Here is a 25,275-nt window from a genome sequence, read left to right on the forward strand (position 1 = left end):
TTTTTTTTTTTTTTTTTCATAATGGGATAAATCATATGTTGGCTAGGATAAGCTACTTCTTTAATTCTGTTATTAATACAACATTTGTCTTTGACCTAGATCCTTTTATGTGTTAAAAGTTGTCATGAGTGACATCACGTTTGATATGCGTTCATCAATGAAAAGGGGAAGGTTGTAAATTATGTTTAGGTAGCCTAATAGTTAAGCCGATAATAGGGGTTTGGGGTAGTCCTACTATGATATTAGACTACATAGCCTATAATAAAATTAATTTTCAAACCTGAACCAAACATATTTTTATTCAAAGATCAACAGTCTGTCATTAATCTTTAGTGTGCCACAAAAAAACAACAACATTAAAATCATGAACTCAAATGTCATTGTGACCAAAAAAAAAAAGACTGTTGTAACAGTGCGTAAATCAGACATTTCAGGCTATATAGCCTAACACTAAGCCTTTTGCCAAAATTATTATAATGACGAAATTGTCGGTCATTAAATAAGAAAACTAAATAATTGTGTAGATGATTTGCTTTGTGTAACCCATCATCAGACATTAGGCCAAAGTATTTTTTTGCACACAGTGCCGCGACCAATCAATCACTTCTTTACGACTGGCTGCCTGCACATTCACTGTAGCCTACTCGCGGCTGCGGCAACTCGCGCTCGCTTATCAATGCATTTAAATTCGCGCCTACGGTATCTTTGTAGAACTTCAAAAAAAGAAAAAGAAAGATGCTGCAGCCAATGAGCAGCCGGCGGGGGCTGGCTGCAGGACGACTCAACCTCCACGGACAGTTTTTAATGTTTTATCAGACAATAACTAAGAATTTGCTTCAGTATAATTTTCGGGACAATGAGGGCCGTATTCGGGATTCGAGACAACAGCTTCGATTTCGAGACTGTCCCGAATTTTTCGGGACGTCTGGTCAGCCTAGTCCGATGTAGAAAAAATGTAGCCTACAAAAAGCAACATATGATGGCAGAGCTTTCAGCTTATAGATTCCCCCATCCTAGAGAGAGTGAAGTGTAAGTGCTAATGTGGATTTCTGTCTAGATATGCAATAAATATTTTGCAAAAGAAAGCCTCAAAAAGGTTAATTACAGATAAATTAAGACAGAAACACACCTGTTCACCGGTCATTTTCCTCAGCTGTAGGCAAAGACAAGTTTCAAATCAGTGCTTCTCCCAGGAGACTAGCGCTAAATTAATCTTAGCGCCATCTACTGTTTTAGAAGAGGAAGTTGCTCAACTGCATTTGTGAGAAAATCGAGCCGAGAGATCTCGTAAAAAGCCAAGTGTCTCACAATCATAACAGACAGATGCATTTGTATGCGCTAGATTTGGTATTTGTTCAAAGGTTACATGCAATTTGTAGGATGGTTTGTATTTATTTGTTAATCTTGGCTCATTTATTTATATTTGTAAAACACAATACATATTTGTTACTCCACTGCATTTTCACTCAAACTGACCTCTGTACATTGCTTTCTGTTTGTTTGCGAGTCGAGTTTTCCTTTGCGAAGTAGATCGAGTTTGTTTGAAAATGCTGGATCTGTTTGTTTAATTATGGCACATAATTCGCTCCATAGGTTAAGGTTATAAGTTTAGGATTAGGTTGGTTGTATAGTTACCCAATTACTGTAATATAATATGTACATGGGGAACAGGACTGTAAAATAAGTGCTAACAAGGTTTTTATTTTATTTTATTTTTGTATAATAGCCCAATAGAACTTGTGTCCTTTTATTGCACTTGTTCCCTACTGACGAAAGGCTAATAACGCCCCTGGCTACGCCCTCTCCAAACGCGTTGTGAGCTGAGGTGTGCGTGTGTTTTCACTGTTTGTTGTGACGGACGAGCAGAGATGTCAGGAATTGCGGCGAAGCTCCAGCAAAACAGGGCTCGAGCAGCGGGCATCGGTACCAACGCTCAAGCGGTCAAATTCCTCAACCAGGACTACGAGGCGCTCAAGCGCGAGTGTCTGGAGTGCGGACGCTTATTTCAGGATGACACGTTTGAAGCCAATACATCTGCGCTCGGGTTCAACGAACTGGGACCAAACTCCTCTAAAGTGCGCGGGGTTGAGTGGGTGAGACCAAAGGTGGGTGTAATACAATCCTTTTATATTTCAGATATTTAATTATAATAATAAAACTGAAATTGCACTGGGTAAACCTATTGTAGCTATTCCATGCTTTGATATCTTTGGCATGGACCATCCCTTATTTGCATGTTTGAAGTAGGCTATTCATATACCCATAGTAACACATAATGGACATTCTTCTCAAACCAAGTTCAAATCTCAACTTTGACTATACTTTTCTTACTGTTTTGCTCTAGGCCATCACACCTTGCTCATATTGTCTTAGATAAGTTGTTCTGTGTTCGGTAAATATCTGGGTGTGTTCACCATCATTTGTTTTTTTGAGGCACTATGAACAGGAAGCTTCACTTGTCCATAGTTATTATAGGTCAGTCAGATCATTGTACTGAGAGATGAATGGGATTTCAGAAAAACAAATACACATCAGTGTGTTTTCAAAAACCATTTAGGCAGCCATGAAAGAACAAAAAGTCTACACTAATGACCACGTAAAGCCATTACTTGTTAGTCTGAACCTGACAAAGTGCTTCAGTGCCAGACAGACCAGCAAATTATAGGAACATGCTCCCCCAAGATCATTTTAAATGCTGCATGCACTGCTTTGTGAGCCGCGTTATGCATTACTGGTTGCCAGAAGACCTTTTAGAGTCAATTAGAGTAAATATGATCCTTACAGCTGGGATGATGGATGGTTATTGTTGTATTCAAGAATGGTGTCAGTTAGACTCACAGCTTTTTTTTCCCCAGAGGTATAACTGTATTCAAACAATTTTTAGAATAAATATCGTGGCCTAATGGTTAGAGAGTCGGACTGCAGGCTTGATTCTCAATACTGGTTGGAAATGACTGAGGTGCCCTTGAGCAAGTCACCTAACCCCCAATCGCTCCCCGGGCGCCACAGCAAAATGGCTGCACACTGCTCTGGGAGTGTGTGTGTGTGTGTGTGTGTATGTGTGTTCACTACTCTCTTCTCCTAATGTGTGTGACTAATTTGGATGAGTTAAATCAGAGGACAAATTCCGAGAATGGGTAACCATCCTTGGCCTTCACATGTCACTTATTACTTATTAGAAAAGTCATTAGAAAACCTTTGAGATTTCTTGAGCGCTCTGGCTATTAAAGAAAACAAGATGCACTTGTCACTTTCCACAAATACACTTGTGTGTCCATATATACTAAGAAAACTCCCATATTTTTGTTATAAAAACTATTACATTTATATATAGTATTTATATTATATACTATTAGCTATTATATAAAACCTAGTGTTAAAAGTAACTTGTCCATCAGAGGTCTTGACCTTGATAGTGTTCAACATTTAAAATCATACAAAAATATAATAATTTTGACAAAATGTTGGACTGAAATTCAGTGTTATATAATTTTTTTAAACAAATTTGTAATAATTAAAATTTAAACAATTTAATTAATAACAAATGAAAAAGCTAATATTTGGCTATATCCAACATTTTTCAACCCTTTTATGACTTGCCCCCTAATAGAAGAACATGTAACATTCATTATTATGATTCAAATCATAACACTTAAGAAGAAACCACATTTGGTAGGAGGACAAAATAATCAAATTTTCATTGTAAATTTTTTACACAAATTTTAGAGTTGACTTCTTAACCATCCAACCCTGTGACTCATGTTATTGTAATAAAAATGTCCATCAAATATTTTTCTTTAAGGTAAATGTATGTTATTCAATAACTACACACCGAATTGCAAGCTAATTTTGCAACCCTGTTACTGCATTTCTCCCGTTATAGAAAATGTAACTTAAAATTCAAACACCCAAGAAGACATATCATTTGAAACCTTCCGATGATGGGAAGATAAAATAAATTTTCAGTGTCAATTTTTACACAAATTTCAGTGTTGACTGCTCAACCATTCAACCCTGTTACTCACTTTATTGTAATAACAATCTTTTAGTCGCCTATCTTTTGAATCCTTCCAGTGGTGGGAAGACAAAATAACTTAGTTTTCATTGTCAGTTTTTACACAAATTTCAGAGTTGACTGCTCAACCATTCAACTATGTTACTCAGGTTGTTGTAATAAAAATGATCAAGCAAGTATATCGTTTTTAATTTATGGTAAATATAGGTTAATCAATAACTACAACCCAAAAGAATAACCACAAAATAAATAGCTACTGAGTTATGTTTTATCTAAGCTAATTTTGCAACCCTGTCCTGCATTTCCCTCCTGTTATAAAAAATGAAACTTAAAATTGTAACACCCAAGAGGACATATCATTTGGACCCTTCCAATGGCGGGAAGATAATACTACTTCATTTTCATTGTAAATGTTTACACAAATTTCAGATTTAACTGCTCAACCATTCAACCCTGTTAGGTCATTGTAATAAAAATGACCAAGCAAATATTAAAATAACCAGAAAATATCTAGCTCCTTCTGAGTTATTTAAGCAAAGTTTTCTACCCCATTACGTGGCCCTATTTTGTTTCCTATTGTATGGAGCCATGTGTTTGATCATGTTGATTCAGCAGTTAACTCATCTCTTGTTAAGGTAAACCTGTGATTCATGTTTTTGAAATGCATGTTTTGTCATCCAGCAACTGACGTCCAACCCAACGTTCATTAGTGGAGGAGCAACCAGAACTGACATCTGCCAGGGTGCTTTGGGTGAGTCCGTTTACCTGTAATATTAGCCTATTGTTGAGCTGCTGAAACTTTAGAAATGCTGATAACAAAAGATCATGTATAGAACAAAAGCATTTTTTTCTGGTTGAGGGAGTTTGAAAATCATCAGATTTGCACAGGGAAACACCCTCTTTTAACACACTAATTTTTCTCATATCTTGGAATTATATTAATTACATACCTTAAAGAACTTTTCTGAAATGAAAATAACTACCAGGCTCAGTAGAATCTGTGGAATGGAACAGAATTCCTATTGTAGAATAGTATTGTCTAGGTTGCAACTCTAAATCCCAAACAAACACATAAACACACCCTTGTCAAAACCTGCTTTATTCCATACAACCCAAACACTTTTGTGTTTTTTTCCTATCTTGGATCAAACGCCACGGGTTTTTTCACAAACAAAAAACCTACAGTTTTCCACTCTATCTGAAATTATTTGGGACTGATAAGAATCAAAATCATGCTGCATTTGGTGAATTGAATCCACATACTGGCTATAAAGAAAACGTCTGTGATGCAAATGAGTTTGCAAAGTGTGTAGGAGGAGCAGGAATAATAGGAAAATTATATCACATCTCCCTACTGGTTTTCCAGGTGACTGTTGGCTTCTAGCTGCCATCGCTTCTCTCACCCTGAACCAGGACGTCTTCGGCCGCGTCGTCCCATCTGATCAGACTTTTGACGGAGGTTACGCTGGAATATTTCATTTCCAGGTTAATAGCCTCTCGTCACATAAAAGCCAACAAACCAAAAATATTACGACTGATTTTGCTTTTTTATGGGCATTTACCCATGAAGACGTTTGTCAAATGTTCCATTGTTCACATATGTCCATTGTTTCTTCAGTTCTGGCAGTACGGTGATTGGGTGGACGTGGTCATTGACGACCGTCTGCCTGCAAGAAAAGGAGAGTTGCTGTTCGTTCACTCCGCCGAGGGCTCTGAGTTTTGGAGCGCTCTGCTGGAAAAGGCCTATGCAAAGTGAGTATTTGTAGATTAAAAGTATTTGTAGCTCAGTAGATTAAAAGTTGTAGCCTCAAACTCATTTACACTAATAAAGAATAAAGAAATGAAGCGAAGAACCTTTAACCCTCAGACGGTCCTCTGTCATTTCTGACCGAAACATTTTCTGTTTTGAATTTCTAAAAATCACAGCTTCATCGGAATGTTATGAAACTTGGTGACTTTTATGGCATTAGGTATGTAAATACAAAAAAAAATTGAGGTCATGATCCGAGCATGCTAAGTGGTCGTAAAAAAAAATAGTGACGATTTTGGTCTTCGGTCAAAAATGACCGACCCATAGGAAATTAATGGGAAATTGACCAAAAAAAAAAATAATTCTCCGAATTTTTGTGTGTACAATCTACAAATCGGCCACAATCCTAAAAAAAAGTACACCGCTGTAAAGGGGTGACACTCTACAACATCAAGAGTGCAAAACAGACACACCCACACACACACACACACACACACACATACAAACACACTTTTATACACATACACACCAATAAATTTTGATTACAAAAAATCTGTTTTGAATTTTTAAAAATCACGGCTTCATCGGAATGTTACGAAACTTGGTGACTTGTATGGCATTAGGTATGTGCACACACAAAAAAACTGAGGTCATGAGTCGAGCATGCTAAGTGGTCGTAAAAAAAATAGTCACACTTGTGGTCTTCGGTCAAAAATGACCCCCATAGGAAATGAATGGGAAATTGAGGGGGAAAAAAAATGAATATTATTTTACATAAAGTGTTATAATTGAATGAATTGCATTTTTTGTTACAAATTCTGTAAAAAAAAAAAAGAAGTAAATGTGTCCATAAACAGCTGGGGAATTCACATGCCTCTCCATAGAGAACTGTAGATGCCATCTAGTGGTTACACCATGTTTCTACGCTTTCTCTCCATACTCTCACCAGATGGTGCTAATCTGCTTCAAACTTTTTTTTTTTGAAGGCCTAGACTCTATATTAAACTAAAATACTGCATAAATAAAAAAAATTAAAAATACATATATTTATATATTTTTTTTTATTAATTTCAATGGCAAAAATAGACCATAAATATTAATAAATTCAATAAAATGATCTCAAAATACAAAATTAAAAAGAATAAATATTATTGGTTTTACTGGGATGGAGGAAGTTTCATTTTTAGGCCTCCGGTCACTTCTGACCGGGAAGGCCCAGGATGTGACTCCGAAACGAAGACCGTCTGAGGGTTAATATCCATAGAACCTTTCCATTCCACAAAAGTTTCTTTAGATTATTAAAATGTTCTTTATACTTAGATTGTTTACACCTGGTATTAAGATGCAGTTAGGATGATCGAATCACAAGTGGACGACGCTAAATACAGGTGTAAACGGGGTCTAAAACGTCTTTAGTTTGTCCACTTTCAACCACTTCCAGAGGTAGTTGAAAACACAATAGACCGGATTGCTTTCGTAGTGTAAATGCTCATGTGATCGAATGTGTTCAAACAGCCACACAAGACACCTACTCTCCGCCTACTGACCTAACGCGTAAACATTATGGGAAGCGCACTAGCCAGATGGGATTTAAACTTTTTCAGCTGAAGACCCAAGTTTAGTTTGAAGATAAAAATGTACCAAGCACAATGTTCTCTCACCATTCCTGATTTCTAACACACACTCACCGCGTTTGGTCTTGTTTATGTTTATCCTTATGCAAATTGCTCTAGCTTATTTCGTCCATTAGAGCGAAAGATCTGAAAAAGCCCATACATTTACCCGCCGATAGACCCTCCCCTCGAAGAAATCAAGACAGATGTGGTCACAAGTGGACAAATAGACAGATTAAAACACCAGGTGTAAACGGGTATGTGTCTCTCTCATCTACTAGTGATCCGATCGATCCGAACACATCTTAATACCAGGTGCAAACAGGGCCTAAGAAAAATGGTTATTTTAAGAACTTATCACTGAATGGTTATTTTGGAAACCAGAAATGGTAATGGTATTTTAAAGAGTATAGCTTGACTAAATGGAGTAGACTTCCTCATAAATAAAAGCGAAAAACTACTTCCTTGTCCTCAGGCTGAACGGCAGCTATGAAGCTCTCTCTGGTGGCACCACCACAGAGGGATTTGAGGATTTCACCGGAGGCATCGCTGAGGTCCACGAATTGGCGAAAGCAAGTCCAAATCTCTTCAAAACCATCCAGAAGGCTTTGAGCTGGGGCTCACTGCTGGGCTGCTCAATTGACGTGAGAATCTTCATATTTATGTGTAACCTTGTAATTATTAGCAGTTTGTAACCGGATCTGTTATTTTAACTGTCAGTGAACTGTAATTAAAAGTCATGCGTAACCGGTTCTGTTTTGTTTCCGTTTGCTGTAGATTACAAGCACTGCAGATTCAGAGGCGATTACTAGTCAGAAACTGGTCAAAGGACACGCCTACTCTCTTACAGGAGCCGAAGAGGTCGGTGTTGAGGAGTATTATTAAGCATTTCTATGTCATCGGTTTGCATAGATCATTAAATGTTGCCTGGTGTCTGCACAGGTGGAGTACAGGGGCGAGTTAACCAAACTGGTCCGGATCAGGAACCCCTGGGGACAGGTGGAGTGGACTGGACCCTGGAGTGATGGGTGTGTAAACCGGTGTTGGCTTCAAAACACACAATGTGACATGTCTGCAAATTGATTAGCACATAAAGCTATAATTCTGGAATCCGTTTGAGGAAAAGAGGTTATGCAGGTTGGTGTTGCGGAAAGTAACGACACCCACCTGTGGCTTCTTTCAGACATGTTTACTATAGGAGAGACCTGAGTTGCTATGGGAACTTTAAGCCATTGTGCCCTCAGGTGCTGGAAGAACAGGTTCAGTGCCGCCCATCCTCCTTGTCACACAGTGAACACCCAACAACTCAATAAAGCTCTTCCTCGTTTCACAACTAAATCAACAGACTATAACATACTTAACCTATTTACACTTGACTCATTCAATTTGTTAAATGATTTTTATATAATTTATATGATAATTTTTTTATATATATATATATATATATATATATATATATATATATATGTTGTATTATACAGTATATTTTATAATACAAAAAAAAAAAAATATATATATATATATAAAAAAATTAAATAAGCAAGGATGCACTAAACTGATGACAGTAATATTAAAATAAATGCTGCTCTTTTGATCTTTCTATTCATCAAAGGATCCTGAAAAAAACGTATCATGGTTTCCACAAAAATATTAAAGGGATAGTTCGCCCAAAAAATAAAATTTGCTGTTATTTTGATGCTGAAAATTCTGCTTTGATCACAAGAATAAATGACATCTTAAAAAAATTATAATAGAAAACAGTAATTTTATTTTCACAATATTACTGTTTTTACTGTATTTTTTATTAAATAAACGCAGTCTTGGTGAGAATAAGAGACTTCTTTTAAAAACATATAAAAATCTTACAGACCCCAAACTTTTGATCAGTAGTGTGTAGAAAATAGCTTCTTTTTTTTTCATGCTGGATTTAACAATTTAGCTATATAATGACCTGCAAATTCACTGAACATCATGTGATTGGTCTATAGGTCGACAGAATGGCGTCAGGTCAGTGACAGTGACCGTGAGAAACTGAGCTCCAAAGCAGAAGATGGAGAGTTCTGGTAATCTACAATTGTTTTATTTATTCATTTTTCTACATTTTTATTTTGCATTTTTCCTGTTCTGCTGTTAGATCATTGATAAGATATATCTCTGCATTCCAGGATGTCATACTCTGATTTCCTGCGTCATTACTCGCGGGTGGAGATCTGTAATCTGACCCCTGATGCTCTGTCAGATGACAGCGTCAATAAGTGGGCGCTGTCTAAGTTTGATGGCAACTGGAGGAGAGGATCTACTGCTGGAGGCTGCAGGAACTTCCCAAGTAATTAACTGAATCTACTGCCTGATATATTACATTATATAATTTTATATTATGTATGGAAGTGAATCTTTTACAAAGAATAAAAAAACTAAAAACTAAAAACAACAAAAAGCAAAACAAAATAATACTAAACAAAATCAACAAAAAAGAAAACAAAAGAATATAAAAAACAACAGCAAAAAAACTAAACAAAAAGGAAACAAAATAATATCAAACAGAAACAACAGCAAAAAAGTTTTAAAAAACTAAACAAAAACAACTAAAAAGAAAAACGAACAACAAACCAAAACAACAGCAAAAAACAAAAAGATACTAAACAAAAAAGCAAAAATAAAAAACAAAAATATACTCAAGTAAAAAAAAGTATAGGAAAAAAAAGAACAAACTAAAACAACAGCAAAAAAACAAGATACTAAACAAAAACAGCAAAAAAAAAAAAAACTAAACAAAAGTATACTCAACTAAAACAACAGCAAAAAAACTCTAAAAAGAAAACAAGAACAGACCAAAACAAAAAGATACTAAACAAAAACAGCTAAAAAAAAAGAAAGATATTCAAATAAAACAACAGCAAAAACTAAAGAAAAACTACACAAAATAATAATAGGAAAACAAAAGTATATGAAACAAAAACAACTGCAAAAAACTAAAAGATACAAAACAAAAACAACAGCAAAAAACAACAACAAAAGGTTATTTTACTAAAACAACATACAAAAACTAAAAAAACTAAACAAAAAGAAATAAAATAAAAGAATATTAAACAAAAACAACAGCAAAAACAGAAACAAAAGGATTTTCAACTAAAACAACAGCATAAAAAAACTAAATAAGAAACTAAACAAAAACAACAAAAAATAAAACAAAAGAATTACAAACAAACAACAGCAAAAAACCCTAAAAATAAAAACAGCTCAAAACAATAACAAAAACAAAAGTATACTAAACAAAAACAACAGCTAAATAAATAAATAAAACAAAGGATATTCAACAAAAACAACAGAAAAAAGTAAATAAAAAAAGAATACTAAACAAAAACAACAGCAAAATAAATAAATAAACAAAACAAAGGATATTCAACAAAAACAACAATAAAAAGTAAAACAAAACATAATAAACAAAAAGCATTTTGTGTTTAATATTTTAAAGTACCATTTATTACAACAGAAGCCATGTGTTTGACCTCGTTTTGTTCCTGGCAGACTCTTTCTATATGAACCCTCAGTTCTTGATTAAGCTGGAGGAGGAGGATGACGACCCAGCTGATAATGAAGTGGGATGCAGCTTCGTTGTGGGACTGATCCAGAAGAACCGTCGCAAAATGAGAAAGGCCGGAGAGGACATGCACACCATTGGCTTCGCCATCTACGAGGTGAGCAGCCTAACACTGTCTACACACTGGAAGTTCACTCACACAAGTCTGATTCACTTTCCAGCTTATTCTGGCCAAGAACAGTGATAAGAACTGATTATTTCACGAACATAAATCTCTCTTATTGTTGTCCACAGGTTCCTCAAGAGGTATGGACTGCACATACTGAAGCACAAAATGACCAGAAATACAGTACAAATTCCACTAGCGTATTCATCAGTTCCTCTTAAAGAGACAGTTCACCCAAAAATGATACCAATAATCAAATTTCTTATTGAAACATTCTGTTGTAGTTTGTCGGGCAGAGGAACGCCCATCTGGATCGTAACTTCTTCGTGCGACATGCCTCGGCGGCCCGTTCTGAGACCTTCGTCAACTTGCGGGAGGTGTGCTCTCGTTTCTGTCTGCCCCCCGGCGAGTATCTCATCGTCCCGTCCACCTTTGAGCCCAACAAAGATGGAGACTTCTGCGTGCGCGTCTTCTCAGAAAAACAGGCAGAGTTCCAGTGAGTTCCTGGATTATTCTGGCTCACAATACTTAGATTAGTCCTAACGAAAGTTTCTGTCTCCTCACTGAAATGTGTTTGTTTTTTAGAGAGCTTGATGATCCTGTCGAGTGCAAGGTTCCAGAGGTACATTTTTTGCACCATGTTCAATATGAATATAATACTGTATTATGACACAAACATGCATTATTTAAATTTGTATCGTGCAGATTGATGTGAAAGAGGGGGATATTGACAGCCGGTTCAAGAGTCTGTTTGGACAGCTTGCTGGGGCCGTGAGTATTACAGGATAATGATTTAATTTATGCTATTTTGGTTCATATTAATTTCTCTAAAACATATTCAATCATTTTTCCTTCCACAAGGACGCTGAAATCTCACCATTTGAGCTGCAAAATATCCTGAACAAAGTGATATCTAGACGTAAGCTTTTTGACACTTTTTACAGGCCAGATCACATTTGTAAAATATAGTAAATCATTTATTTATATAGTAAAATAATTAATGAATATAATTTTTTTTTTTTTTTTTTTTTTTTAATGACAAGAAATGAATGTCTTTTTATCTTTTTTTTTTTTTTAAGGCAAAGACATTAAAACTGATGGATTTAGTTTGGACACTTGCCGTAACATGGTCAACTTACTGGATGTATCCTTTTGAAAAAATGCACAAGATTTGATGAACCGGACCAGTTTTACTAAAATAATTAGAAATGACGCAAAGAACGTTTGGTTGATGTATTTTTACTAGTTGTTCTAGTCTATTCTTTCCTTTATTGATGTCTCAGAAAGACGGCAGTGGAAAACTGGGCTTGACTGAATTTAAAATTCTCTGGACTAAAATTGAGATGTACCTGGTATGTTTTCATGCTTCTATCATTTTCATTTTTTTGTACAATCCAACTTTTATATATATTTATATATACACTCACCTAAAGGATTATTAGGAACACCTGTTCAATTTCTCATTAATGCAATTATCTAATCAACCAATCACATGGCAGTTGCTTCAATGCATTTAGGGGTGTGGTCCTGGTCAAGACAATCTCCTGAACTCCAAACTGAATGTCAGAATGGGAAAGAAATGTGATTTAAGCAATTTTGAGCGTGGCATGGTTGTTGGTGCCAGACGGGCCGGTCTGAGTATTTCACAATCTGCTCAGTTACTGGGATTTTCACGCACAACCATTTCTAGGGTTTACAAAGAATGGTGTGAAAAGGGAAAAACATCCAGTATGCGGCAGTCCTGTGGGCGAAAATGCCTTGTTGATGCTAGAGGTCAGAGGAGAATGGGCCGACTGATTCAAGCTGATAGAAGAGCAACTTTGACTGAAATAACCACTCGTTACAACCGAGGTATGCAGCAAAGCATTTGTGAAGCCACAACACGCACAACCTTGAGGCGGATGGGCTACAACAGCAGAAGACCCCACCGGGTACCACTCATCTCCACTACAAATAGGAAAAAGAGGCTACAATTTGCACGAGCTCACCAAAATTGGACAGTTGAAGACTGGAAAAATGTTGCCTGGTCTGATGAGTCTCGATTTCTGTTGAGACATTCAGATGGTAGAGTCAGAATTTGGCGTAAACAGAATGAGAACATGGATCCATCATGCCTTGTTACCACTGTGCAGGCTGGTGGTGGTGGTGTAATGGTGTGGGGGATGTTTTCTTGGCACACTTTAGGCCCCTTAGTGCCAATTGGGCATCGTTTAAATGCCACGGCCTACCTGAGCATTGTTTCTGACCATGTCCATCCCTTTATGACCACCATGTACCCATCCTCTGATGGCTACTTCCAGCAGGATAATGCACCATGTCACAAAGCTCGAATCATTTCAAATTGGTTTCTTGAACATGACAATGAGTTCACTGTACTAAAATGGCCCCCACAGTCACCAGATCTCAACCCAATAGAGCATCTTTGGGATGTGGTGGAACGGGAGCTTCGTGCCCTGGATGTGCATCCCACAAATCTCCATCAACTGCAAGATGCTATCCTATCAATATGGGCCAACATTTCTAAAGAATGCTTTCAGCACCTTGTTGAATCAATGCCACGTAGAATTAAGGCAGTTCTGAAGGCGAAAGGGGGTCAAACACAGTATTAGTATGGTGTTCCTAATAATCCTTTAGGTGAGTGTGTATATATATATATATAATGTCGTAACATTGCGATCCGCCTCTGTTTGTCTTCTGTAGGACATTTACTGTAAAATTGACATGGACAAGTCAGGCACAATGAGCTCTATGGAGATGAGAGGAGCCGTGGAGAAAGCAGGTCAGATCTTGAGTCTTAAAGGTACAGTTCAGCCAAAAATGGCAATTCTGTGATCATTTAATGGTGTTTTTTTTGTACAGGCTTCTCTCTGAGCAACCCTCTACACCAGATCCTGGTGGCGCGCTACAGCGACTCCGATCTCACCATCGACTTCGACAACTTCGTGGGCTGTATTATGCGTCTCGAATGCATGTTCAGTGAGTGTCCGATAAAGAGCGCCATTTGAATAAAGACTGATATGTAAATTGTGCATTTATATCTAAATTCTCATTTGCAGAAATATTTAAAATGCTGGACAAGGACAAGAATGGCACAGTAGAGCTGAACATGATGGAGGTTGGTGTCTTTGTTAGTCATGCGACACGCAGTGAAACTTCTAGGATGATCTAGAATCGTGGCATGTTTATGAAGAAAAACATTTTTGTTCAGTTATCATCTTGGTGAATTTCCATTTTCCCCAAATGATGAGTCAAAAAAGACTATTGTTTTATTACTTTATGACTGCAATTCTAATTCACATCTCTACACTCTTAGAAAGGAAGGTTCTAGGGTTCTTGACTCAGTTTTGTCTTATGTTTAATGGGTTATTTCATTTTTTTCTCATATGTTTATGAGCTGTTTAATTCAATCAATTTCATGAAATGAAAATGAACTAAAACTAAATTAAATAATTAAAACTAAATCTATAAAATGATCCCATGATGGGGACCTTAAAATGTTCTATATATGAAGCGTCTGACAGAACTCTTTAAGGTTCTATGTAGAACCTTCTTCCAAAGGCCCGTTCACACCAAGGACGATAACTATAACAATTAAGATGTAGTTCTTCAAATCATTCTATAGCAGAGTTCACACCACTATTATAACGATAATGGCACAGAGAATGATTGAAAAAAACATTGACAGCCAATCAGAATCCATCCTGCTTTAAGAGCTTGAGCATTTAAAGCGAAAGACGACAAATATGCAGCGCACGCTTATAATAAACAGAACAATATCATCCGCTGGTGTGGACGCTAATATACTTATTGTTATAGTTATCGTTTTTTGGTGTGAATGGGACTGAACAGTGTAGAAATGGAAGGTCAAGTTGAGCGCATTGCATTGTGGGATGCAGTATTCCATCTTTCTATTCAATGCACAATACAGATAATGTGCTTACTGTGCACAGTATATACATACTACACTGTAAAAAAAATATGATCAGTAAGTTATGACAACATATGTTTTTACATTGCTTTAACTCATCAAAATAAGTTTAATGTGATTTAAGTTGAAATGACTTAAACATCCAAGTTGGTTGTACTTAAAAATGTAAGGCAGCACTGTATATACTGCAGCAATATTTATAAAATTATGTTATGCTCTTCCAAAGATATCGTTCCCAGTCGATTGACTCTGAAATGTATTTTGTCTCCCTCTCTAGTGGCTGAATTTTTCCATGCTTTGAGGAAAATGAGCAGATTCTGGACCGCTGGGAGGAGATCTGACCAGTTTCTTATGCATCGCAGTAACAGTGACATCTACTGGAATTACTAAGAGACAGAAGGAAAAAATAAAAACTGATGTCGCTATTTGCGTCATAATGTGAAACGCAATGTAATGCTACATGTTCTCCAGACTCAGGCCTGCATCAAACTGATCATCACCATCTTCATATAGTAAAAATGGGTTTCTGTGCAGTTAATATAAATCATATCATGGTGGTTCAGCTTGGTAGTTATTGGTGGTAGGTATTACTATAAAGAATACCATGATAAAAGAATAATACTATGATGATAGATGACAAAAATATGTTAGATACAAATGACTAGTTTATGTTTCTATTTCTAAAAATGTAATCATGAACGCAAATAAATTGTCTGACTTTAAGGACACTGTTAATGACAGCAGCACTTCTTTCTACAACAACAACAAAAAAGATCTAGCCAGATGAAGAATCTCCTTAGTGAACACAGGTAAACCCTACGTTATTGGGTCAAAATGTCCCCACAAGGATAATTATACCATTAATTTCTTTCTTAACAAGATTCAAAACAGCTTATAAATCATACTAAATTATGTTTTTTGAAAATGTAAAATATGATAATGTGCATAAATGTGCGTTCCCTTTTTGTCTCTCATCTATTCTTCTTTATAATACTTGAATGCCAGTTACGATTTCAACTGATTGTAACAATTTCAATCGATTGTACTTACATTCACAAATCAAAAGCCATCCATCCATCCATCCATCCATCCATCCATCCATCCATCCATCCATCCAATCCTCTCACAAAGAATATCCCAGTATCTCAGGCCGCAAGTGGGGAAAACACCCTGGACAGGGGCCAGTCCATAGCAGGGTTCTCCAATTCACCTATCCTGCATGTCTTTGGACTGTGGGGGAAACACAGAGACGCCTCCCGTCCCAGCCAGAACTTGATCCGGGGACCTTCTTGCTGAGAGGTGAAGCGACACCACCGTGCCGCCCCAAAATTAAGAGCCAGGATATTTTTTTTTATATAACTCAGATTGTATTCATCTGAAAGAAGGATGTCATATACACCTTGGATGGCTTGAGAGTAAATCATGGTGTAATTTTAATTTTTGGGTGAACAAACCCTTTAATGCACACAAACTCAGATATTTTCCTCTGTCGCGAATGACCTGCAGAGGGCAGCAGAGGAGATCTGATACAAAAAGAAAATACTTTTTCTTTCTTTTTTCTTTTTTACCGTTTTTGCAGAAGCTGTATGATCTGTCGAGTTTAAGCAATATCACACGAGCGAGAGCAGCTATACTGAATATTAGACTATGTAGTTCAGCAGCTAATATGACATCTAAAATATTAGTAGGTAATGTTTAAATGATTCAGAGCTCCAGTGAACAGCACAGGTGTGACCAGTAGGTTTGAAATGAAATATAAACAAGCACTTATGGTTGTGGTGTTCAGGTGACCACATACTGGCCATGAAGTGTTGTTGTGACAGGTCTTTCTTTCAAGACTTTCAAGACTTTCACAATGAGGTAATTCTCGTCTTTCCTGCTGACGGTGACATTTATACACAGGGGCGGATCAACATAAGGGCTAGGAGTGGACCCGAAATTGGCTATAGAGGGACGGTAAAATATGCAACTGGGAGAACCTGAACTTTTCCCCAGTGGGCCAATCGACAAAACACCACCATGCAACATATTAAACTATCATGATCTGAGTGAGAGAGGAACCAAATGCAGGACGTGCAGTGAGTAGATTTTATTGAAAATGCAGCAGACAGGACACAAGTAGGTGTGGCGTGAAACAAACGCCAACATCTGGGAAGCGGAGGATAACCGCTAGAACCAGTCCCAGGGTGCAAAGAACTTAAAGGGATAGTTTGGAGTAAAATCAACCTAGGGTGCTTTGCACCATGACCTCGAACCATACACCCCCTAATCACTGAAGTGACCTCGACGACCGGGTTAGCGGTAGCATTAGCCATCAGCCAAGTGTTATTTAAAGCAGAACTCGGCAACTCTAGCGAACTCTAGTCACTTCTTCGCTGATTTTCCCTTTTGTTGTCGCATGTTTTCCCCACGAGCTCCCCCTACAGCTGTGGGGCGTATATTTCACGACACGGTCGTAAAAAAACTCACTTGCGGCGGCCTCCTCCCCCTCTCTACCGCTGCTCATGTGCGTTTGTTTTGATCGGAGCAAGCCAACTGTATCGTGTGGAGCTATGTCTACCGAGGTGGGTAATCTGGTAATACATCATACATGCGTGTGTTTATGTCGAATTGCCGTAAAGCAATTTGTGTTTCGCGCTCGTTCTCGTTCTCGCTTCTCACGAGACTTCCAATCTCTATCTTGCCGGGACGGTAGTCCCCAAGTTGCAAGGTTGGTTTTCCACCTGGGAACGCTGGGGGGAGCGGGGAAAGTCACCAATATCACCAGAACAGGTTGTTTAACTATCCAAATGATTTCTAGACAGTTTTATTGAGTTAAAAAAGTTACCAAGTTCTGCTTTTAATAAACTCCTGATGTACTTACTAACTTTCCAATGCCTCGTTTTATGAGTACAGAACCTGTTTGTACTACTGTAGAAGTTTGGTACCATTCTGGGCATTATAAATGGGGTAATTTACGAGATACAGCCTTGGATCCATTAGCGCCTGCACTAAGCCGTTCGGCTGATATCTCTAAATAAGCTCTAACTTTAATAATGTTCGACCAAGGGAAAAAAGGCTTCTGGGAGGGGGGGGTGTTTGGCTCGAGGTCATGGTGCAAAGGACCCTAGGTTGATTTTACTCTGAACCATCCCTTTAAGAACTGGAGAGGATGTGGCAACACAAGACAGATAGTTGTGTAGAACTCCAGACAAGAACACAATGAACCAGAGTGTGAACTGATACTTGATCACAGATACTATACCTGCTAGGTAAAGGAAACCAGTGGGAAGTCTCAGGATAAATTTCAGGAGAACACAACACAACAGGACTTAACAAGACAAGACTTGTGGATAAGTGATGACTTGTTATGCAGTTAGTTATGGTATTTGATGGGAGTATCAACAGAAGTTAAGGTCATTCCAGTCTCTTGGAGGGTTTCCCTGGAGATAAACAAGTTCATACTGGTTGAGTGATGGGGGTCCTCTGGAATAGATAATAAAAGATGTTGTTCCCCAGCAAACAAAAGCCTCCGTGTCTATAATACCTGCAAGACTGAAGATCACAAGGACAACACAATGGGAAGAGGCAGCAAGAGAACGCACAAAATAATAAAGAACTGATAAAAGATAATGACTCAAGTAACAAAAACACAAGTTAAGAACAAAAGAGAAATTAACTAAACTAAAAGCAAATAACTACATTATACAAAACAAAAATAAAAGGGAAATATACAAGGCTGATAGAGATTGCTAAAGAAAGAAAATAACGAAAATACTATAAAAAAGTATTTTTAGAAGTAGAAGTCTTGAATAAGCAACTTAATCAAAAAAGAAATGAGGAAATCTTTGACAAGGATACACAAGAAACTGTAGCAAAGACTTTGGCTGCATTCGAAAACATGTTGTCTCATGCCTTAATGCAGCGTTTGTGCACAAAGGTTCCTCACGAAACTGCTTTCAGACAGACTTTTGAGGCAGTGTTAATGTTTAACGATCAACAGCAAAATAGAGCGAGCTTTGGTGAAAATTAAGCTAATATTTAATTACTACAATAGTAATTTCTCGCTAGAAATTACATCAGAAGTGTAAAATGTTGGTCAAAAAAGTACATTTACACACAAACTGACCACCAACCGCAACTTGCCGATCCCATCTTTATTTTCTAGCTCAACTGTCAAGGAATGGAAAGCACAGGATTGTGGGATATCAAAGGCAGAGAAGGATACATCTATGCTGCCTTCAAAAATCCATCAGATGAAGGAGACAGGAAGAGAAGCAAACATTGGATTTGAATGCCTAAGACACAGTTTAAAAACTGACTACACGTGGCACAAAACGAACTGGCAAAGACAATAGGGTAAAGGGTGTAGAGCACAATAAATTGGGAGGAAAGCAAACAAGGCATAGGGTGAGGCAAACGAGGACTAGACAAGTAGTGTGTTCCACTTGATGCTGCACTGCGCAGACCGATTGGTGTGTGACATCAAAGTTTGATTTGATTTGATTTCTTTTCTTTTCACAACAAAAGCATAAAAAACAGTGTTATACGTTTCAGAAAAAAAAAAAAAATGTGATGGACAATTGCCGAAAAACCCTCAAGGGGCTTAATTAGTGGCAATCTCCATAGAACCAATTATATTTAACAAATTAAAAACATATTATAAAACAATTTAAAATTGGATTTAGAGCACAAACCCATATGGAAAATTCAGACAACTTAGTAGCAACAATTTTACTCTCTGTTTAAACTGTTCTTTAGAAACCTCAATAAGTGATGTGAGAAGACTGTTCCATACCTTTGACCCTCTGTATAATATACTAAACTGTGTTTGAGTCGTACGAGAGTAGGGAGTGCTGGGGAAATAACTTTTTTATAGAGCTATAAACGAATAAAGCAATTTGAAGTTGATTCACTTGGTAAACACTAAGAATACTCGTATATATAAGAATACAGTGATTGGGAGGGGTGTCTACGATTTACACAAAATATTATTCTTAAAGTTCGCTTCTGAAGTCGAAAAATAGATTCCAGTTTAGTTGGGTGGGTACTAGCCCAAGCAACATTACAGTAATTGATATATGGGTACAACATTGAGTAATACAACATAACTGCAACTTTTTTGTTAATCAAGTGCCGGATTTTTCCTAATATACCGACCACTTTGGCTATTTTTGTACTTATGGCACTAATATGAGGTTTCCAGGATAAAGAGTCATCTAGTATAACGCAGAGGAAACGAGCAGATCTAACATTGTTAATGGAGAGATTATCAATTAGAATTTTCATTGAAGATTTAAATGTGTCAGACTTAATACCGGACAATATATAACTTGTTTTTTTTTTTATGTTGAGTGACAATTTGTTGGACTTGAACCAAGTAGATAACTTGTCAAGTTCTTCATTAACTACTTTTATTAAAATTTCAGGGTTTTTATGGGAGTAAAATACACTTGTATCATCTGCAAATAAAATTTTAGAAAGTTTATCTGAGACATTAGGGAGGTCGTTAACATAATAAAAATAACAAGGGACCCAAGATGGAACCCTGTGGTAAGCCGCACTGAAGGGGAAGGGGAGGGGATTCTGTCCCATTATAGTTGACAGTTTGATACCGGTCTGAAAAATAACTGGTGAACCAGAGTAGTGACTTGTTTCGTATACCATAATGTGAACGTTTTTTTTTTTAACAGAATGAAATGGTTAACGGTATCAAATGCTTTGGAAAGATCCAGAAAAATACCTATAGCGTTTTCTTTTCTATCTTTTGCTTTGTATATCTCAGTAAAAAAAATGGACAAGTGCCATGTAAGTGGAATGTTGTTTCCTAAAACCATACTGGTGTACATATAAAATATTATTTTTGTCCAGATGTTGAATTAATCTTGTGTAAACAAGTTTTTCAAGAACTTTGGACAGGGCTGGTAACACAGAAATTGGTCTATAATTGTTAAAAATAGCATGGTCATCTTCTTTATAAACTGGTTAATTTTTGCCATTTTCAACTCTACAGGCACAATTCCTCGGTCTAGGGAAAGATTAAAAATATAAAGTGATGGTTTAATGATATCAGGGTAAATTGCTTTTAATATTTTACTGTCAATCATATCATGTCCTGGTGAACAGTCTTTTAAATTGATAATGATATCTCTGATCTCATCCTCGGTAACAGATGTAAAGTTAAAATCCTCAGACATTGGAAAATTCATGTATTCTAGTGGTCCAAAATGACTAGATGGAATTTTAAAAGCTATGTTGGACCTACAGACCCTTTCCAAAAAATTAGAATATCATGGAAAAGTTTATTTATTTCCATAATTCCATTCAAAACGTTAAACTTCCATAGATTATAGATTCAGGGCAAACAACGATTTCAAGTATTTAGTTGTTAATTTGTACATAATTTGGGCTTCCAGCTCATAAAACCCACGAAAACAGGATTTCAAAAAATTTGAATATTACATGAAATCACACAGTAATTACACAGTGATACCATGGTCATTGAACCAGGTTTTGGTTCTTTTGGCAGTGTGGGCAGGTGCAAATCCTCCTGGAAAATGAAGTCAGTCTGATGAAGGAAGCATGAAGTGCTCTGAAAATGTCCTGGTAGATGGCTGCGTTGAGTGGACAGCACAGTGGACCAACACCAGCCGATGACATGGCTCCCCAAACCAACACAGACTGTGGAAACTTCACACTGGACTTCAAGCATCTTGGATTGTGTGCCTCTCCATTCTTCCTCCAGACTCTGGGACCTTGGTTTCCAAATGAGATGCAAAATTTGCTCTCATCAGAAAAGAGGACTTTGGTCCACTGTGCTTTATTAAATCCAGAGTCAACGCAGCCGTCTACCAGGACATTTTCAGAGCACTTCATGCTTCCTTCATTTTCCAGCAGGATTTGCACCTGCCCACAAAGAAATTCTATGTTTGTTCTAGGCAAACATACATTAAACAAAGACAAGACAGACAGAGCTGCCAGGGCAGAACCCTGACATTAAACGCTGTTATTTACTGGAACACATGGGAAACAATCACCAAAAGCCAAGTGTTGAATAGGCGCACAAGAGCAGTTAAACCGGATTCTCCAGCTCAGCACTGACATGCTTGCTTGTTGTTTTCGGCTTCTCTATTGAAGCGCAAGTCGCTTGACCCATTTGAATGTTGACACAAGAAAAACATGATATGTGAACAATGTAAACTGAAGTGTCGAGGTAAACTGTACACAGTGCTGGGTAGATTACAAATTGTAATCGGTTACTGATTAGCCTACAAAGTACATGAATTTTTTTTTAGTTAGTAACGTAATCCATTACATTACACATTTTAGGTAATATAATCTGACTACTTTTAGATTACTTTTGACCTAACTTGTTTATCGCATTGATTTCCACAAACCTGGAAGACCTTCTGAACGTATATAAGCAGTAGGCATTTTATAGAAAGGAAAATTTAACAGATTAAAGGAGTAGGGAGAATCAATGAATTATGAATATTTGACTGCCATTGTGAGAATAACATGTAATCAATAAAAAAGTTACTGTAGTTTGATTACAAGTATTTAAAAATTTAATCTAATTACAAGTGCTTAATTTTTTTATTCTGATTACGTAATCCAGATTACATGTAATCAGTCACTACCCAGCTCTGACTGACGGTATATACAAGCGTTTCACACAGCACCACATCTATAAAAAATTGCCATGCACTTCAATTACTAACGCTTTAGAAATATTTATTATCAAAGTTACTATTATTAAGTCTTCTATTAAGATTTTTGGGGTAATTGGGTAACGTAAGGGCAGTGTTGGAGGTAACGCATTACAAGTAACGTGAGTTACGTAATCAGATTACTTTTTCCCAAGTAACTCGTAAAGTAATGCATTACTTTTAAATTTACAACAAAGTCTCAGTTACTTTGTCAAAAAAGTAACGCAAGTTACTTTGTTTTCCCATTTATTAACTGACATTCTCCTGTCCTCATGTTGACAGTAAGAGGCAGAGTAAACATGATGGTTATTGTAATCTGGGCCTGGGACAGATCTTTCTTACAAGACTACAGGGCTCTTAAGTGTCACGCATTGACCGTGACAGTCACTCATTTCGGTCTTTTATCACGCACTCCCGCCACACATTGTATTTCTCACGCGGAAAAACTATTTATAATATATTTAATATGCCGCAGCGGCCAAAATGTATCTGCCCGCTCCGCTCTCACTATGGAACCGTCAGGAATCAAGCGCGTCTCCCCTGGAGTTCTTAGTCGAGCCTGCCACTTATCAGTCAATCAAAAAAAAAAAAAAAGAAAGGGGCTACACAATAGCCAATCAGAAAATAGCACAATTGTATCTGGGTAAGATTTAACGCAACAACCAATGAAAAAAAAAAGCATATCTGGAATTGTTCAAGTGATTCTGCTACAACGTCTTCCGAAAGTTTCGTTCGCCCACAGCGGAAACCACTCCGAGCTCCGAGCATCACTTTGAGCACAGAGTAAGTCATGATCTCCTGTTTTAATGTTACAACAAATTCACAACTTGTTTGACACAAACAGTGACAACTTGTTTCCCAGATAATTAGCATCAGTTTTTCACGAGTGTCTGTAACTTATCCAACAGTTTTACAGCCTGTTCACTGACAACACCTGCTCAGAACAATAAGTCTAGGCCTAGTCATATTTTCGTTATCACACGATGACTGACATATTGTCACATTATAAACATCTCTCTCTCCAAATAGGCTTAATAATTTTATTAGCACTAAATAAATTAAAGTGTATTGCATAGTCGATGTTATAGGTCACTTTTAAAATCATGTCATATTTTATAATTATATCCTTGCCATGGATGCATTAATCATTGCATCTGTCTTTCAAAGATGTCAGGTAAAAAGCAATTAAGCATTATCCTCTCATTCGCCCTGAGAGGAAAGTCCCCTAAAAAGGCCAGGTTAGAGGATGCTGGCCCAAAGAAGGTGGCGAAAAGGATAGGCCCATTAGAGGAGGAGACAGAGGAAGAGACAGTGCAGGTGGAAGGCAACAAGTCCAAAAGGGGGGGAAATGTCACTCTTGCCTGTCTTCAAAACTTGAGAGCCCTGAGACTAGGTTAGTCATGTTTGCTTTGTAGCTGCTCTCACAAAGAGGTAATTCTTGTTGATCTTTAAACATTTGAACTGCTTTTCCACTGTCAGGCCAAGCTCAGATTCTCATTAATCTTTGATTGATTCTGTGGTAGATTTTTCCCTGTCGCTCCTACTCTAAGTCTACCTGGGTCGTCTCCAATCGACGTTCCCTAACGTCTCCAATCAACGTTTAATATATAGTCTACCTGGGTCGTCTCCAATCGACGTTCCCTAACGTCTCCAATCGACGTTTAATATATAGTCTACCTCTCTAAACTAACTCGCCTGCTGCGCAGCAGAGATTAACAGACAGACTTCAGCAAATGTCCTTCAGATTCTTTAATCACCGCCGGGAGAGAACTCGAGCAATTTTCAGAGAATCTCACCCAAACAGAAGAATACATCAGGTTTCATAGGATAAAGACAGACGCATCAAATAAGATCAGCGTGACTAATGTCACCTTCTATCAATATGATTGGTTCAATTGGTAAAGCAAGCCCCTACCTTCTTTACCCTCTGTCACTTGCATAAGTAAAATCTTATTTTTTTTAAACAAAGACCTAAAAGAAGAAGTAAGATTTAGTTTGTTATATTGTTAGACCTTGAAGGGGAAGTCAGGTAAAAGTTTGTCATCATGTTAGACTCAAAGGAGAAGTTGTCAGATTTTTATAATGGTTAGTTCTAATAAATAGTTTACTATCTTATTAATTAAAAATCCACCACAATTCTCATTAATAATTGAACTAACTATAAACTAGCATACAAACCAGAACCAAATAATCCAGTTTAATTCATGTAAGCAAATTCGTCAGTTAAATGACGACCATAACATAATTTAGGTAGTTTAAAACATCTTGAAGATCATATTTTTAAAGGTTGAATTATTTTGTGAAAATGTTTAGTATGTGTGAACTGTAAAGTTGTCCTTCAAAGTCAGCAAGTTCGAGGTGGATGAAAGTATGGTTATATAAATGCTTTGGGGGTTTATATGACCAATGACTTGAATGGTATTTAAATTGGCAGGCTATTCAGAAAGAAGATTATTATATTATGCTAGTTAACACTTCATATTTAAAGTCACCAGGACAAAAATGTCAAATTTTTTATGGAATATTGCAGTTTATAATAAATTATTTATCTGTGCAATTTTTTTTTTTATCTAT

The 25,275-nt window shown here is 37.0% G+C and overlaps 1 protein-coding gene across 1 annotated transcript; it reads left to right on the forward strand.

Annotated features, from left to right (window-relative positions):
- Positions 1-1,823: 1,823 nt before the first annotated feature.
- On the forward strand, positions 1,824-15,986 carry capn2l (calpain 2, (m/II) large subunit, like). The gene is made up of 21 exons (XM_084416945.1): positions 1,824-2,105; positions 4,697-4,766; positions 5,382-5,500; positions 5,634-5,767; positions 7,854-8,022; positions 8,156-8,239; positions 8,321-8,406; positions 9,367-9,441; positions 9,544-9,704; positions 10,907-11,076; positions 11,214-11,225; positions 11,370-11,581; positions 11,671-11,707; positions 11,791-11,856; positions 11,947-12,004; positions 12,165-12,229; positions 12,369-12,437; positions 13,786-13,864; positions 13,945-14,061; positions 14,142-14,200; positions 15,291-15,986. The coding sequence occupies exons 1-21, from the start codon at positions 1,869-1,871 to the stop codon at positions 15,312-15,314; spliced, it is 2,103 nt and encodes a 700-aa protein (XP_084273071.1). The 5' UTR covers positions 1,824-1,868; the 3' UTR covers positions 15,315-15,986.
- The last annotated feature ends 9,289 nt before the right edge of the window (positions 15,987-25,275 follow it).

This window comes from Rutilus rutilus, assembly GCF_951802725.1.
Source record: "Rutilus rutilus genome assembly, chromosome: 8".
NCBI classification, from domain to species: domain Eukaryota; kingdom Metazoa; phylum Chordata; class Actinopteri; order Cypriniformes; family Leuciscidae; genus Rutilus; species Rutilus rutilus.

Coding starts and splice junctions, on each gene's coding strand:
- capn2l (XM_084416945.1), top strand. CDS start 1,869: ATGTCAGGAATTGCGGCGAAGCTCCAGCAAAACAGGGCTCGAGCAGCG. Junction 8,240..8,320: donor CTCTTACAGGAGCCGAAGAG/GTCGGTGTTGAG, acceptor GTGTCTGCACAG/GTGGAGTACAGGGGCGAGTT. Junction 9,442..9,543: donor GCAGAAGATGGAGAGTTCTG/GTAATCTACAAT, acceptor TCTGCATTCCAG/GATGTCATACTCTGATTTCC.